Consider the following 16,170-nt stretch of genomic DNA (forward strand, 5'->3'; position numbering starts at 1 on the left):
CAGGCTGAAAAAGTGCAATTTCGCAAGGAAAAGCTTAAACATACTTGGTTTCCAACTTTCTCAATCCGGTATCGGTAAAGATCCGGAGAAAGTGAAGTCGGTGTTGGATTTCAGAACACCCCGGAACGTGAAGGAACTGCGTTCCTTCATTGGCTACTGCCAGTATTACAGATGCTTCAGTAGGAAATACTCGGAAGTTCTCGATCCGTTGTTCCACTTACTGAAGAAGAAATAGAGATGCAATAGTATCACACATTGACGCATCGAACCCCGGACTGGACACAAGTGTACGTAGTGTTAGTGCTATAGTGTTATTTATTGAAATAGTGTATTTGTGTATTTAAGGGAATTTATGTGATTCAGGTTTATGTAAAGTTAGGGACTCCTGAATTCTCTATATCTAGCTTTTGTTTATTGGTATTTCAGTTTATTGTGTTTATTAAGTGTTTTACTTTGTATGTTTTTTTTCGTGAACCTGTGTATTGTGTGATTATATTTCAGAAACAAAAATGTGCCCTCTTTATGATCTACGTCCTGTACTAGCATGTACAACACCTAGAATCATAGGGGGGAAATAATGTAGAAGGCCGATGTCCTTCTCCTTCATCTGCATATCAAAATGCAGATGAGGGGCACATTTACATATCAATATGTAAATAGATTTATTTTGTGATACAATTAATTGCTTGAATATTAATATACTTATTGAATATTATCTAGTTATTATGATTAAAGATGTTTAAACACCGAGCGTAGTACGGAAATATTAATACAATATTGTATTATATTGTATTTATTCATTTATGTTATTTCCTTTATAGGCTAATTATACTTGATTTTACCGCTTGCATCTAATTACTGGGTCATTGTATAATATATAGCATACATGGGGATGAAGGAAGAATGATATTAAAATACTCTACAATGGATTAATTAATGAAGAAATAAGCATATTCTATGGAATCATGCATTGATTTTAGAACTTGGAAGACGTAGCTAGCGCTGACAGAGATTTTTTTTTCTCTCGCGACTCTTCGTCGCCTAGCATATTATATGTGAGGTCTTTCACGACTCACCGTTTCAAGAAATCACTAGATGAGGGACAATAAGACTCATTAAACACAGGAAGGATCCTACTCACTTCTTTAGTGAAGCAACGTTGATTTGGAAACAGTGGTTACAGACGCTCAACTTCTATTGTTGAAAAAGTTGTAAAAATTTTATCGTCAACATGTGAGTTTTTGGATTTCTATAGGTGTGATTTTCTTAGCAGCGAAGCTCCAAGCGTCTCTTCCGCCCCCTTTCACCCATGGCCGGTACAGTCAGCCGACGGACCTAGGATTTTTACCCAAGATGCAAAGCCAGTTTGAAATGTTTACTTTATTTTGACTCATTTTTCTATGTAAAATATTAATATTAACGTATTACGCTCAATCGTTCTTGGAAATACCGTTCAAAATTCCTGACTTATTTTGTCAACGTGTATCCCTTTCGTACAAGACATTTGGCTCTTGTAATTGTCAAAATTAATAATAAACAAAGATGTTTCCTCTATCTCTCTCCATACAAACATGGATGCCATTAGTAGCAGACAGTTTTGAAGGACAGCCACAGGAAAATGGGCTTAATTCTGTTACTGAGAGAGATGACAGTTTATCACAGGTATAACATTGTATTCTATGTATATTTTACTTTATTTCAGTATATAACATGTATTTCTCATATTCGTAGTGTTAGTTATAATTAAATATAATTACGTTTGTTTTGAAAATCTCATAGACTTCTGTTGTGAGCAGAAGTTTCCAAGTTCACCGTCATTTGTAATGACAGCAGCACCTGTCAAAAGGGTGCGGGAAGAAACTGCAACTAGAGGCAGCTGACCGAGCTTGGAATTTGCAAGGACCTCCCAGAAGTATTGCCGGAAGGCACTTAACCTTTTGTTAAAGACTCAAGAGGAAGCGAGTCCTTCCTTTTTCTGGTTTTGTGCAAGAGATATACTTGTTTCGGGAGTGAACAGAAAAAAAAGTTCGTTGATAGCTCTGGTAGAGAAAACATCGAAAATACAGCGGAAGGAAGTCACCTATACTTCCTCCATTATCCGGTAGTTTAACCCAGGAACTGTTGAGTTTTTTTTCGATCTCCCAGGGATTTTCCTGTGGAAATACATGAGCCGAACATGTATCGGGAACCGTGTGTGTTTGGTGAACTTTGATATTACATATCACCTTATTTGTGGCATTCATCAGTGACTGAAGCAGTGCTAACGTTTGAAGTTAGAATGCTCAACAACGTCAAATTAACATGAGCAGTTACTTTGAGAAAATATTTTTTTTAACACAGTGCTTGTTGTAACTCTAATAAGCAGAACGAAGTAGACACTGTTGTCTAAAACCCCACATAAGCACAGGGGCATTTACATATTTCCATTATGGAATTGTTACCATTAAATATTCTATATCTCTAGTTGAGATAAATAGGCCTGTCACGTCATATACGGCAGGACCTCCTTGGACATTGGAACAAGGATTCAAGCAATAAGTAATTTGCTTGTTTTACAGACATATGATATGTCAGCATCCTGATAATGCGTCGTCCGGCGTAGAAAATTGTAAGAACACTAACTTCTCCAGTGGAATGGAAATGTGCAGCTACGTGGTGACTTAAGCCAGAACAGTGTGCGTGAGTGATATCCACTACAGGAAGAGTGCGCCGAACCAGTTTAAATATTTAATTATTTTTATATTCCTCGATATTTCTATTCATTCCTATGATAAATCAATATATATTATGTGTTTGAATTACTCCTCTCTGAAACTGTCAGAGACTGTGAACTCTTAAACATGAGGAGATAATGAAATTGTGTCTATAAAATTTTAAATCATTTCTGAGATCAGACAGATCTCATTTTCAAGTGTAACACGTCCACTTTATTTTGGTTTTTTTTCTTTTTCTTTGTGAAAGAAAGTGTGTTTAAAGATATATATATAGTTCAAGAGTGTGTGATTCGTAGTGCACTACCAAGGAAATTCAATACTTGTGAAAAGGGAGTGTTAATGTGTATCTTCGGTCGTTTTGATGCTATACCAAGACGGAATAAACCGCCATCTAATCCCAGTATCTCTGTTGTTCTGATTTTGCTGCAGGGTGAGTACCTGTTACTAATCAAACATGTTTTGTTTCAGGAGGGTGAGACAAGGAAGCATTTTCCCTTGTTGTTTGTGTATCTGACCAGCTCTCTGAATGGGGCCCAGAGTGTATCATGCCCATAGAACCAATACATAGTCATGAGTATAGTGAGTTTTAAAACAGGCTGCTACCTGTTATTTTAAAGTAGATTTTTTTTAACCTATTTCGTATTGACATAAACTCACTATAGTAACTTCTAGGCCATGACTGACATTACAGATAACCCTGAGATCTGTTATTTTGGTTAACTAAGTTATTATTTTTTTATGCTCTACCGAATTTACAGGTGTCAGTGGCGGCTCTTACAGGAGAGTACCTTTATCTCCAAGAAGGGAAGTAATTAATGCAGATGCCTATAATTTGCATTTTATGTAAATTTTGCTTTTAGTTTTGAATATTCCCAGCCACTCCACCTTATTTAGTTAATTTTATTTGTGTTGGTGTTCTTTGGTATACCTAGTTTCGGCTTGGGCTACCTGCACCTCACACAACCAGGGCCTAGAGCTGAATAGTATTCACCAGGTTATGGCGTATGCTGATGATCTAAATCTCATAGCAGATGACAGTAGAACAATAAAAAGAAATGTAAATGCCTTATTAAACGCTTGCAGGTTTAGAAATACAAAGCAGAGAGATAAAACTAAATACATTGAAGTTCGCTGGGATCGTAATACTGCAAATTATGGATGCGTCAAAGTGTCAAATGATACTTTTGATAAAGTGGAAATTTTCAAGTACCTAGGATCAATATTAACAGACCAAAATCATATCCACGAAGAAATTAAATGTCGACTGAAACAGGGAATTCGTGTTATTGTTCAGTTCAAAATCATTTGTCGTCGCAAATTTTGTCGAGGTATTTGAAGCTTAAAATATACAAAACGATAATCATGCTTGTTGTTCTGTATGGTTCCGAAACATGATCCCTTACGTTAAGGAAAGAACGCAGACTGATAGTATTTGAGAATAAAATTCTGAAAGGGACGGGAATGGGGAATAGCGGAAACTTTATAAGGAAACTGCATAATTTGTACTCTTTACCAAACATTGTTAGAATCATCAAATCTAGGAGGCTCAGGTGGGCGGGTCATGTAGCGAGAATGTAAGAAAGTAGGAATGGTTTCAAAGTTTTCCCTTGAAATCCAATCGGAAAATGTCCATTAGGAAGACCTAGACGCAAATGAGAGAACAATATTAAGATGGATCTCGCAAAAATAAGGATACAAAGTAGAAACTGGATCCAGTTGGGCGAGGACATCAGTCATTGGAGAGGTTTTATGAGCACGGCATTGAACCTCCTTGTTCCATAGGCCATAGAGTTAGTTACTTCTTTTATGAATATATATATATATTGTGAGACATATCGGAAATTTAAAAGGAGTCTTCTTTACGAATTTCTCAATATTGATCGATGGAGCTAAAGAATATGTTTAATATTTGTATTTAAAATCCAAAATGTAGTTTGTCTACTACATATGTTTGAAATCATAGTAATTACTTAATTTCTTAACGAATTGAAGTTCTGAATTTAAGGTTACTTATTATTAATTAACATATTAAAAATATACTAACACATGTTCACACTCACAGAAACACACACACACACACACACACACACACACATACATATATATATATATATATATATATATATATATATATATATATATATATATTTCTTTTTAGGTAAATAAAACACAACTAGATACATATGCAGAGAAAAAAACTATCCGTGCGATACAAGTAGTTCATGGAGAAATGATTCCAATAAATGCCTTCAAATTGGAAGCATTTCATATGTTAATGGCATTTAAAAAATAGCTAGTAGTGATCAGTACAGTCCGGATTTTTATGTAATATTAACCCCCTAAATATGTACATAAATATGTAACAAAAATCGCTTAAAAATGTAAGAAATATGTAATATTACATATGTTACATATTTATGAAAACGTAATATTAACACGCGTAAGTGTATGCAATATTTAAACGAATTATGAAAATAAAGAGGAAAATCTACTAATCTGAATACACTATCCTGCTTAATGCAAGTCCCCCAATGAAGTGAAATGTTTGAACAACCGAGACAGCCCATACGTCACTGACGTGACTGATTGCAAGATAATAAAAATCAGACGCGAATGAAGAAAGATGTGAATCGGCTAGAGAGAAACAGGAAAGCCCCGAGAAAAGCAATGCATACGGCATTTGTACGTCAGAAATTTCATGTGGTGTGGTGTGGTCCCGTTTCAAATCTAGAACTTTTTACACTAAATGCGCATCCGTCACCACGGCCCAATCTCGAAATGAATTATACGCAATATACAAATTTGAATACTAAAAGCAACTTAAGACGAAATGTATTGTTTTATATATATTTATTTCATGCAGGGAAAAGCAGTCCTATATCTTTTAAACAATACCAGCTGAACTAAGATTGAAGAATATTTCCACTAATGAACATTTTTAATTTGAAATAAAGTACTTACAAAAGATGTGCCTGCAGTTCAACTGTGTGTTGTTGCACAATGGGTTACAAGCAGTGATGAAAATTTTCCGATTCATAAAAACATACTCCACTTATTCCTACATCGTTGTATAGCCGTGATGTGAGGTGGAAAATTTTCTTCTATACTTTTCCGGAAAATTTTCCGTTCTTAACAAATATCAGTGATCAAGTAACAGTTCCTCAGTATTCATAAAATTGATTGAATTTATGTATAGAAATGTTAAAAATTGAAAGATCGTTTAAAGAATCTAAAAATTTTCATGGCTCAGACAATTTTCAGTATTATGTAGGAACAAGTGAAACAACTTTTCATGAATCAAAGATTGTCCTGTACAGCGATGAAAATTTTCCGGAAAATTTTGAAACGGAAAATTTTCCGATTCATAAAAATATACTCCACGTATTCCTATATCGTTGTTTAGCCGTGATGTGAGGTGGAAAATTTTCCGCTATATTTTTCCGGAAGGTTTTCCGTTCTTAACAAATATTAGTGATCAAGTAACAGTTCCTCAGTATTCATAAAATTGATTGAAATCATGTATAAAAATGTTAAAAAGTGAAAGATCGCTTAAAGAATCTGAAAATTTTCATGGCACACACAATTTTCAGTACTATGTAGGAACAAGTGAAACAATGTTTCATTAATCGAAATACTTTGTGTCTTGTATGGAAAAATTGAAGAAGTTTTTATGAGTCGGAAAATTTTCATCATTTTGAAACAAAAAGTAAAACAACTTTTTGTGAATCGGAAAGTTTTATTGCTCTGTAGAAACATGTGAAAGGAATTTTCATGAATCGGGAAATTTTCATCACGATGTAGAAACAAGTGAAAACAATTTTCATAATCCGGACAATTTTGAATATTATGTATAGTGATGTTAGGTGGAAAATTTTCCACTATATTTAACTGCACATTGAGATATACAATTCCTGTAGAGGAAAATTAGACAGCAACAAATTATAATTTTCCAATTAGATTTCGGGAACCGGAAAATTTTCTAATATTTCAAGTTGGGAAGTAAAAATTTACATAGTGTTTCTCTCTCCTTTTTTTTCTCTCTCTCTCTCTCTATTACATCTACTTATTTATAAATGTTGCAGAACGTAAATCTATAAAAGTAGTAAAGCTATGAGAAAACCGTTTTAAACTGACGAAATCTAATATTGTAAGATCAAAGGTGGATTCTGAGAGAAGAACGCATTGAAGTTTTTGAAACATTCTTGAAATGAAGAATCGTTAGATTTTCACTTCATGAAACTTTTTAAGGCAATATTTATTACCAATAAATTTTACGGCTAAAAAACAACGATGTAGAAATAAGCGGAGTATGTTTTTATGAATCGGAAAACATTCATGAACTAATAAATTGAAATTTTAAATAATAGAATGAGATATTTGTACTCTACGAACTCATGTTCTCTGCACTTTGCATACACACACACACACAGAGAGAGAGAGAGAGAGAGAGAGAGAGAGAGAGGAGTTGAATTGAGTTGATTTTGAGTTTAACGTCCCTTTCAGCAGCGAGACTATATAAGACGGGACCAACTGATTAACTTGAAATCCGAACTACATGAGCTCCCGCTGGGAATCGAAGCCAGGTCTTCCATGCCAAAGGCGCGTATGCTAACCGCTTAGCAACGAAGGAGCTCGCAGATGAAGAGAGAGAGAGAAACACTGCGTAAAAGTTTACTTCCCAACTTGAAATATTAGAAAATTTTCCGGTTCCCGAAAGCTAATTGGAAAATTATAATTTGTTGTTGACTAACTTTCCTCTACAGAAATTCACTTTTGTAGCTGAATGTGCAGTTAAATATAGTGGAAATTTTCCCACCTAACATCACTATAGATAATATCCAAAATTGTCTGGCTTATGAAAAGTATTTTCCACTTGTTTCTACATCGTGATGAAAATTTTCCGATCTATGAAAATTCCTTTCACATGTTTCTACAGAGCAATAAAACTTTCCGATTCACAAAAAGTTGTTTTACTTTTTGTTTCAAAATGATGAAAATTTTCCGACTCATATAAAGTTCTTCAATTTTTCCATATAAGAGAAAATATTTCGATTCATGAAAAATTGTTTAACTTGTTCCTACATAGTACTGAAAATTTTCAGATTCTTTAAACGATATTTCGTTTTTTTATGATTGCTGAGGAATTGTTTCTTGATTACTGATATTTTTTTTTAGTACGGAAAATTTTCCGGAAAAATATAGCGGAAAATTTTTCACCTCACATCACTAGTTACAAGGTACATTTCCAAATGATCAGAAGTAAAATTTTGTCGGCGATCGGATAAAATATTCTTGTATGCAGAGAATGATCTCTCCACATCACATGAGGTAACAGGAGCCTATTTCAACAGGGAGATGTAGTTGGGGGAAATATCTTCAGGGGGGTTCTTGTTTCACCACTGAGAATCTCACACACTGCCAATAGCCTGTCGTAACCGGCTGCCAATAGGCGTGTGTCGGGTTTCTTTCCAGCACTGCATTTAGTTTCTTTCGAACTTTTTCTCCTACATCTCCACACACACCTTGCAGCAGTCTCTTTGCATCCTCTATGATTTCCATGGATTCCGGAAGAGGCCGCCCAAAGTCTCTAGTTTTTTTAATGCTTGTAGGTAGCCAACCAAAATTGCTGTCTATGTATGCGATATCACACGCTACTTTTGAGTAATTAAACAGTTTCTGAGCAATGCCAACTGACACAGAAGACTCCGATGGAAATGGCTGAACAACAGGCTTTTTTTTTTTTTTTTAAATGTTCATTGTAGAAATGTACTGCCTGTATCCAAGTGCCCCATCGCGTTAACACAGGCTCCAGAGGAAGTGGCACGTCTGGCAGTTGATCTCTGTAAACTTGAATACGTTGTGGCGCCTTAACAAACATTTTTTTCCGTGGAAGAAACTAGTTGATTTACTACGCAAAAGTTGTCTTTCACCTCTTCAGCAACACGCTGAAAAGCATGGGACATACAGGTGAAATGAATTAAGTGAGGGTAAAAAACTGTAAGTGCTCTAGCCACTTTTAACATGTACACTGCACTCTCGGTATAGAGAACAAGGACTTTTTCTTCCTGAACTCCTCCCGGCCACAACACTTTAAGACCATCGTTTACAAAGCGAGCAATTGTGGAATGATTCGTGCGTTCCAACAATTTACTCGCAATAAGGCCGTGTCCAAAAGTGCATAGTGCACACTTCGAGGATGCACACTCGAAGTCTACAAATGGAGTGCACACTAAATAGTGTACACTTTGTCAAATTAGCTTTTGATCCACACTTGTTTACAGCGCCTCATCGTGGTGGAATATGGAACATTGATAACAAAAGAAGGGAGAGCTTCGCGTACTAGAAAAATTAACATGTTTTTTTTCATTTTAGATAAATGACTTTCCAGTTATTATAAGGTAAATATATCGTACAGATTGACAATATGGGGTAACCATAAAATGACTTAAGAGTTTCTTTCATGTATGCCAACAGCTTCAGCTTTGCAGTATCTGCAAATATTTATCAGCATAAAAACCACTAAACTATTGGCGGTTCTATTTTATTAGGCATGCTTGCACGATGGAATATTTATTAATTCCTCGGAAGAAAAGTAGCACTGGTGGTTAGGGCGCTGATGACACTGTTGCGAAGCAGATTAAGAATTTTATTGCAGGTGAAAGTAGGCAATTTGCAAAAGCGTTAGGACACCGAGGGGAAATCGCTATTTACAATATTGTGGCTCAAAACTACTTTGGGAGAGAGTTCATATTGAGTATAATTCCTTTATGTACGGTAGATACACAAGAAGAACACTATAATTGTCGTCGTTATACTGTATTGCTTCAGTTACAGGCATACTGATTAGACTATTTCTACCATATTATGCTGAGGTTGAAGTTCCTTATATGTTACTCTCTCTTTGTGAATCTATAGATTTTACCCGTAAATTTTCAAAATAGTGCCTCCATATTGTTAATGTACACCAAAATTAACACTTACAAGGATGACAAGGAAAGAGGTGGTGGAGTTCAACAACATGAGGACCAAAATTTACAAGAAAAAACTATTATGTCACTATTAACGGGTGTGAAATACCAATTTATAAGGATCACGTGTACTCAAGATGGATAACCCTAATTAAAGTAATATGTTAAGAAAACAAAAAAATATAAGATTACTATCTTATAATTCCGCTTAAAATGAGTTCTGTACATTGTATACACTTCAACATTTGCGTGCACTTCATTATGCTTTCAGCGCCCTACACCTTTCTTGAAATATATCCGCTGTCTCTCCTTGCTTCCCACTACGAAAATGCTTTCTCAGTAACGAAACAAATCCCCTCGTCCAAATATAACCATAAAAAACTGCTATTAATCTAATAAGAATTTTATGAAAATTAAGAGACGTTTTTATGAAAAAATACAGTATGCAATGTAGTGGCTCTCATTGTTCAACTATACGGAAGGAATTATTTGTTCATAATCAATTCATAGTGGGTACCGTAATGGGATTATATGAATTAAAAGGAAGGCAAGTCTTTACTTTGGCCATTTCATTCAATGAATCGTTCAATGAACCGATTCGTAACCAAGACTGAAAACATGTGCCCTGTGAGCCTGTAACCTGCCTTCACTCGCTGGCGCTCGCTCGGCAATACTATGTGAATTAAATATTAAACTTTGGTACAGAAAGGAACCAACCCAGTAACTAACTTATAAGTTAGTTACTATGTTGGTTCCTGTTCACAAAACCGGAACCGAAAGATCAAATCGCTGAATCGAAGAATCAAAAAAGAAAAAAATGAGGTTTCCAAAGTAAAGACTTACCAAGAGGAATTTGTGAAATCTTTGATAAATGTGGAGAAAGAAATATCTGATCTGTATTTCACTTTTGGGCAGCTATCAAAAATGCAAAATGTATGGTAATTGGTAGGGCCTATATTAGGTCTACAGTTTCTCAAGCGCAAGGAAATATGGTAGCTTTGAAAGGAATTTGTTTAGAATCAAAACTAGAAAATTAGGCCTATCTACCTACGAATTAACATTTGCACCTGCAGCTGTAGCTTTAGCTATAGAGAAATAAATAATCTAGGTATTCATTATTCTATGCTAGAGCTTAACATTTTAATTCATACGCCATTAAAATTTGTCATTTACGTGCAAATAGCTCCATTACCGATAGTGTAATTATTTCAATTAAGCTACATAAACCATGTAATATTTAAAAACAAATGGCTTTATAACATTATTAAAGAAACATTTGGTTGCTTTTCGTATACTCCATTGCATACCCAAAGAACACAACGTAAATACGTTTGTTATTTGCGTAACATTTTTATATTCCACTTGTAAAATCACTAATTTGTATATTTATCAAGTAAATTATTATTAGATCGGCCCACAAATATATTCACCTCAACAAAAGTATTAAAAATATGTCTTTTAAAATTTTATTAAGTCACTTTGACATTATTGTTGTTACCACTACGAAGAACTGCCATTTTAAGTACGCAAGTGTGCTAACGTAGTGTACATCCTCGCACACTACGTACTATGCACTCGCAGACTTGTGAACTTGGACCTTTTGATGCACACTAGGTGACGTCAGTTCCGGAAATAAGCGTACTTCGAATGCACACTTGTATCTTTTGGACACGGCCTAAGATAGGATTTAGATGGAGCATCTTCACTTAACTTTCCAATCATTAAATTTGCTACATAACGTCCCAAAACGTCTATTGTTTCGTCCACAGAAATCCAAATACATATGAACTACCTATTTCTGCCCTAATGGTAACTATAGCTTCCGTATAACAAACTTCGAGATAACACTTTCGAAGAGTGTATTCGTCAGGAATTTGACGCCCTCAGTACTTCTCCACAAAAGCACGGTATTTTGGCACTTGAACTTTGTTCCAAGGAATGTTTGCTGCTATCATTGCTTGGCACAAGTCATGGAAAAACTCACTCATTGAAGTATCTTGATGCATTTGTGTCAAGAGTACTTGTTTTCTTACAGTTCGCAAATGTTTATTTCTTGCATGGAGTGCACTTCGTACATGTTGTTCTAAGATTTTATTGAACATCCATTTTTTTTTTTTTATCACACACTTGGTATAACATTACTTTACCGTCCGTAGTAAATGCATCATCGATAGTTACCCACGACCGGAATTTCGCCGATAAAGTTGAGGCAACCGGAGCCATTTTTAACTTCGACGGTCAATACAGAACACGTGCGTTTTGCAACTGCAATACTAGAGTACTGTCCCCGTGTCATTCAGTTGAACAAACGAAGTTCTTTGAAAGCTTAGGTTACCTGCTATGATATTGCCATTGTCGCCAGCTTTTTGGAACGAACTCTTGTAGTAAAATTCCTGGAAACACATTAACATACAGTTTTAACTTGAATTGCAGGATTTGCTTTCATCTTTTTTTCCCGTCCGACCTCCGATAACAATCAAATAGACTTCATTTTAGGAATTTCCTGGCCAGTCGCCTGTCAGGCATGTGATCTGTCTTCCTCCAGAGTTGAGAATAAAGGGCGCTTCTACTGTACCCTGGAGGGAGGATTTTTACTTGTTTCTTCTTATATTTCTTTTGTTATCGGCGAAAATTCTGCGAAACATGGTTTGACAAATACAAAAAGAAAGATATATTACTCTTTCGGTAAAGGAAAGAAAAGATAGACATGACAAAATTGAATCTAGATGCAAGCCTTGCACAGTTGGAGAGTTTATTTTTTTAATTAAAATTTGAGTAAACGCAAAATTTTAAGACAGTTTTATGTGAAAAAAATATGTAGAAACCATAGAAATATGTAATATTGGTCAAAATATATAAAAATATGTAATATGAAACTTGAGTTGAAGCATCCTACAGGTGTGAATCACAAACATTTAAGGACTTGACGAACCTACATATGAAGGAAAGATATGTAATTACATACAAATTCGGATATTAGTGATCAGTCTTTGAAAAAGACGAAATTCGTTAGGTTAAGTTCTGACCCCTTAAGACCTTATTCTACAAGTTCGAAAATGTTTTTATTACTCTTGTTTACCTTCATTTTTAATATTCCCACGCAAACACCAGCTTGCGTGTGTCTCTTCACTCATCGCATTCTCATACCTTCATTCTTACCATCGTAATTAATCCGATTGGGTAGAAAAGTGTGATCAACAAAGCAAACTCATCACCATCACAACATCGAACACGTATTTCAGACTTTGCCACTTCCGATTTTGAAAAGTACTGCCACTGCGTACCCTATATGTCATTTACTCGGCACCTTGTATATCACATTGTCATTAGAATCATATATAATTTAATAACTTTCTTTAAGTAATAAGTAAAAATTGTTGTCATTCTTATTGAAACGTTTGAATTGCGAGCGGTACGAGGAAGAAAATTTTTAACAAATATATTTCATTCCAAACCGATAATAATATTGATTTAATAGGACGCCAATACTTTTACGGGGCGCCGCGTCGTTTACTCTTTTTCAACACTTTTTCTTTCTTCTTGCTCGTTCGCGCCTACTTACTATCAGCGGCCGGGGCAATTGCCCCGCTGACCCCCTCCCCCTAGCTACGGCTGTGCGTGTATACACCATAATCGAACGTTTATCAAGTCAAAATCATCACATCTGAAAATCATAACAAAACTTATACCAATCATTACTGCTGACTTAGTGATGGTTAGAGCCACAAGCATAAGTTATTAACATATGAAAATAGCGACGAATCTGCCTTGACATCAGACCGGTAGCCAGCCCAAAAATGTAGGGGGGCCCGGCTGAAGTTAGGGAGGGCCCGATGCAACCATATTATATTTCATCACCATATTATAGACATTTCGCAAGCCTGTCGTGAAAATTTTAGGGGGGCAGCAAAATTTTAGAGGGGCCCGGCCCCCAAACCCCCTGGATATGGGCCTGCTTGACATCAAACCAAAATCGCCACTCTTACAAATAAGCTTTGCGGAAAACGAAAAGGATATCAATCGTTAGTGCTGGTTAGTGCTAAAACACAAAGTTAGTGCTCCTACGTTCGGAAAGTTATTAACAAATTAAAGTGGAAATTCTGGTTGGACCTCAAGCAAAAATTAAATAAGTTTCGTGGAAAACGAAAAGAGTGGCAGTTGTTAATGCTAGATTAGTGCTGGTCAGTGCTACAAGCACAACGTTCATGCTCCTACGTATGGAAAATTACTAACATATTAAAGTGGAAATTTTGGCTTCGTGTCAAGGTAAAATCGCCACTTTTACAAGTGAATTTTGCAGGAAACGAAAAGGTCGTTAGTTGCGGGGCTGAATTTGGATTTAAACGGTATCGGAAATGTCACTGTTCATATCAGTGACTCCAAAAACTAAGAATTCGGCACTAATATCGGCAATTTTCGATCATATATATATATATATATATATATATATATATATATATATATATATATATATATATATATATATATATACCTCTTTCCCTCTCCTAAGTTGCACCGTCAAGGTAAAATGATAAAGGCCATCCCAGGTCCGAACCTCATCTATGTTGAAAATTTGATCGAGATCGGTCGCGTGGTTCAAGAATTATGAAGTTACAAGCATAGTTATCCTACATTTATACTTCAAGATATTTTACGCCTTGTAGAAAACATATTATAAGAGTAGTACTTGTGAGAAATAATCCCCTATAGATAATACTTGCCTCCGAACCAACCCGAGAAATGATTCGGAACCCGTTTCATATAGCCTCAGTGCCGAAAAGGAACGTTAAATTCAAATAAATCCAATACTATGAAAAATAAGATGCACAAAGTAGGTAACTGACAGCAAAACATGAAGGAAGACGTAGTTACGTTACCATCGAAATGTATATCCTTCTAAAAGTTGACCCTTCTAAAACAAACTCAAACAGAAATTGTCTGATATTATTATCATTGTCTACTTGATAAATGTAACTCATAAATGAAACAAATTCAACGTTCCTATTTAATAGTTTGTTTCAGAAGTATTTCACAATTACCATAATATTTCACAACCATAACAACAACTACAAGGGTAAGTTTTTAAAAATACACTTGTACTGTAGCTTCTCCAAAGACATTCATTGTTTATACGACTACGCATATGTCATAAAAGTCGCAAGCATCTACTGGCCCACTTGCTGCTAAATGTCAATCTTCGATATAGCAACGCGTCGAAGGATTTTTGCTAGTGTGCCACTGGCGGCAAGGTTTCGTCGAGTCGAAACAGATATCTGGATGCGGGGTGTTGAAGTTACCACCGCTTAGCAATGAGGACTTCAGTTTGGTCCGCGGTCCTTCAGTTCGTCGCGGAGAATCGCGATGGGACCAACACTAACTATCGCCAGTCATGTGCATGTGGTTATTATTATTATTATTATTATTATTATTATTATTATTATTATTATTATTATTATTATTATTATTATTATTATTATTATTATTATTATTATTGACGAATTGTTCCTAAAGTAAGCTCTGGGGGTCAAGAGTAACCACTGCATCTATATCATGAAGAGAAAAATCTTGAGATGAGTACGTATGATTGTATGAATTTAGATGGCAACTGTCGCTGATCATTAGAAAGTGAATATGGAGAATATGGGTGAATATGAAATAAAGTAAATAGACGCGCGTCATTTTGTTATAAAATTACATGGCGAAAGCGCTTTATCTGATCCGAAACTGTTATCATCGAATGTACACGATTAAAGTAGCGCCCTGATTGGCCAAATTAAAAAAGATCTCAACGATTTATCTCTCTGTAAGCGAGATTTTATTCATTGCCTGTATGGCGAAATAGGAAAAACACGCGCCTAGTAATCACAAGGTTGGTGGTTCGCGCCCACCCCCAGGTACTTTTCTTTTTAGTGTTTTTAGACACACCTTAATGTAGACAAATCACGCATATAGACGATTTAACATATTTTGGGGGAGTAATTTTGTGGTTCATTGGCGTTTCGCCTCTGGTGGTATAATTTTCAAAACGAAGCGGGGACACCGCGGATCGTTGCTGCGGGGCTGCCAATTTTTGGCGAAATGTCGCTAGTTGCCCTTTGGTGATCCACTTACGCTTATGGATGGTGATACTTGAAGAATGTTTAGAATTATGTTATTTTTTAAGTATAGTATATAAATTTATGATAAGAAGCCAATACTTCTCCTTTGTCGAAATGTGAAATAGTTTACTTACAATATATCTTGAAGGTTCTTCTCTAGTGCATCAGCTTGGGCCTTCTTATTCGTAAGCTCAGTACATATTTCTTCGAACTTTTCTTCTAGATTATCCTCCTCACCACATTTTAGAATTGCAATAAATTTTTGTCTTTGTTCTGTTAAAGTGTCGACTTTTCTGTTGGAGAGAAAATGAATGTCATCATTGTTTAAAAAGGTGATTAATAGTATGCACAGAGATTACAGCAAACACGCTAAGTTGTTTCTTGCTTTGT

The 16,170-nt window shown here is 35.5% G+C and overlaps 1 protein-coding gene across 1 annotated transcript in view; it reads right to left on the reverse strand.

Moving 5' to 3' along the window:
* Window positions 1-16,170, reverse strand: part of LOC145685930 (uncharacterized) — a 113,140-nt gene that overhangs the window by 10,658 nt on the left and 86,312 nt on the right. The window contains exon 6 of the mRNA XM_081758706.1: window positions 15,915-16,073. Coding sequence (XP_081614832.1) covers window positions 15,915-16,073 — 159 coding nt within the window. The remainder of the gene's footprint in view (window positions 1-15,914; window positions 16,074-16,170) is intronic.

The sequence above is a fragment of the Thermobia domestica genome, chromosome 5 (assembly GCF_964235325.1).
Source record: "Thermobia domestica chromosome 5, izTheDome1.hap1.1, whole genome shotgun sequence".
NCBI lineage: Eukaryota > Metazoa > Arthropoda > Insecta > Zygentoma > Lepismatidae > Thermobia > Thermobia domestica.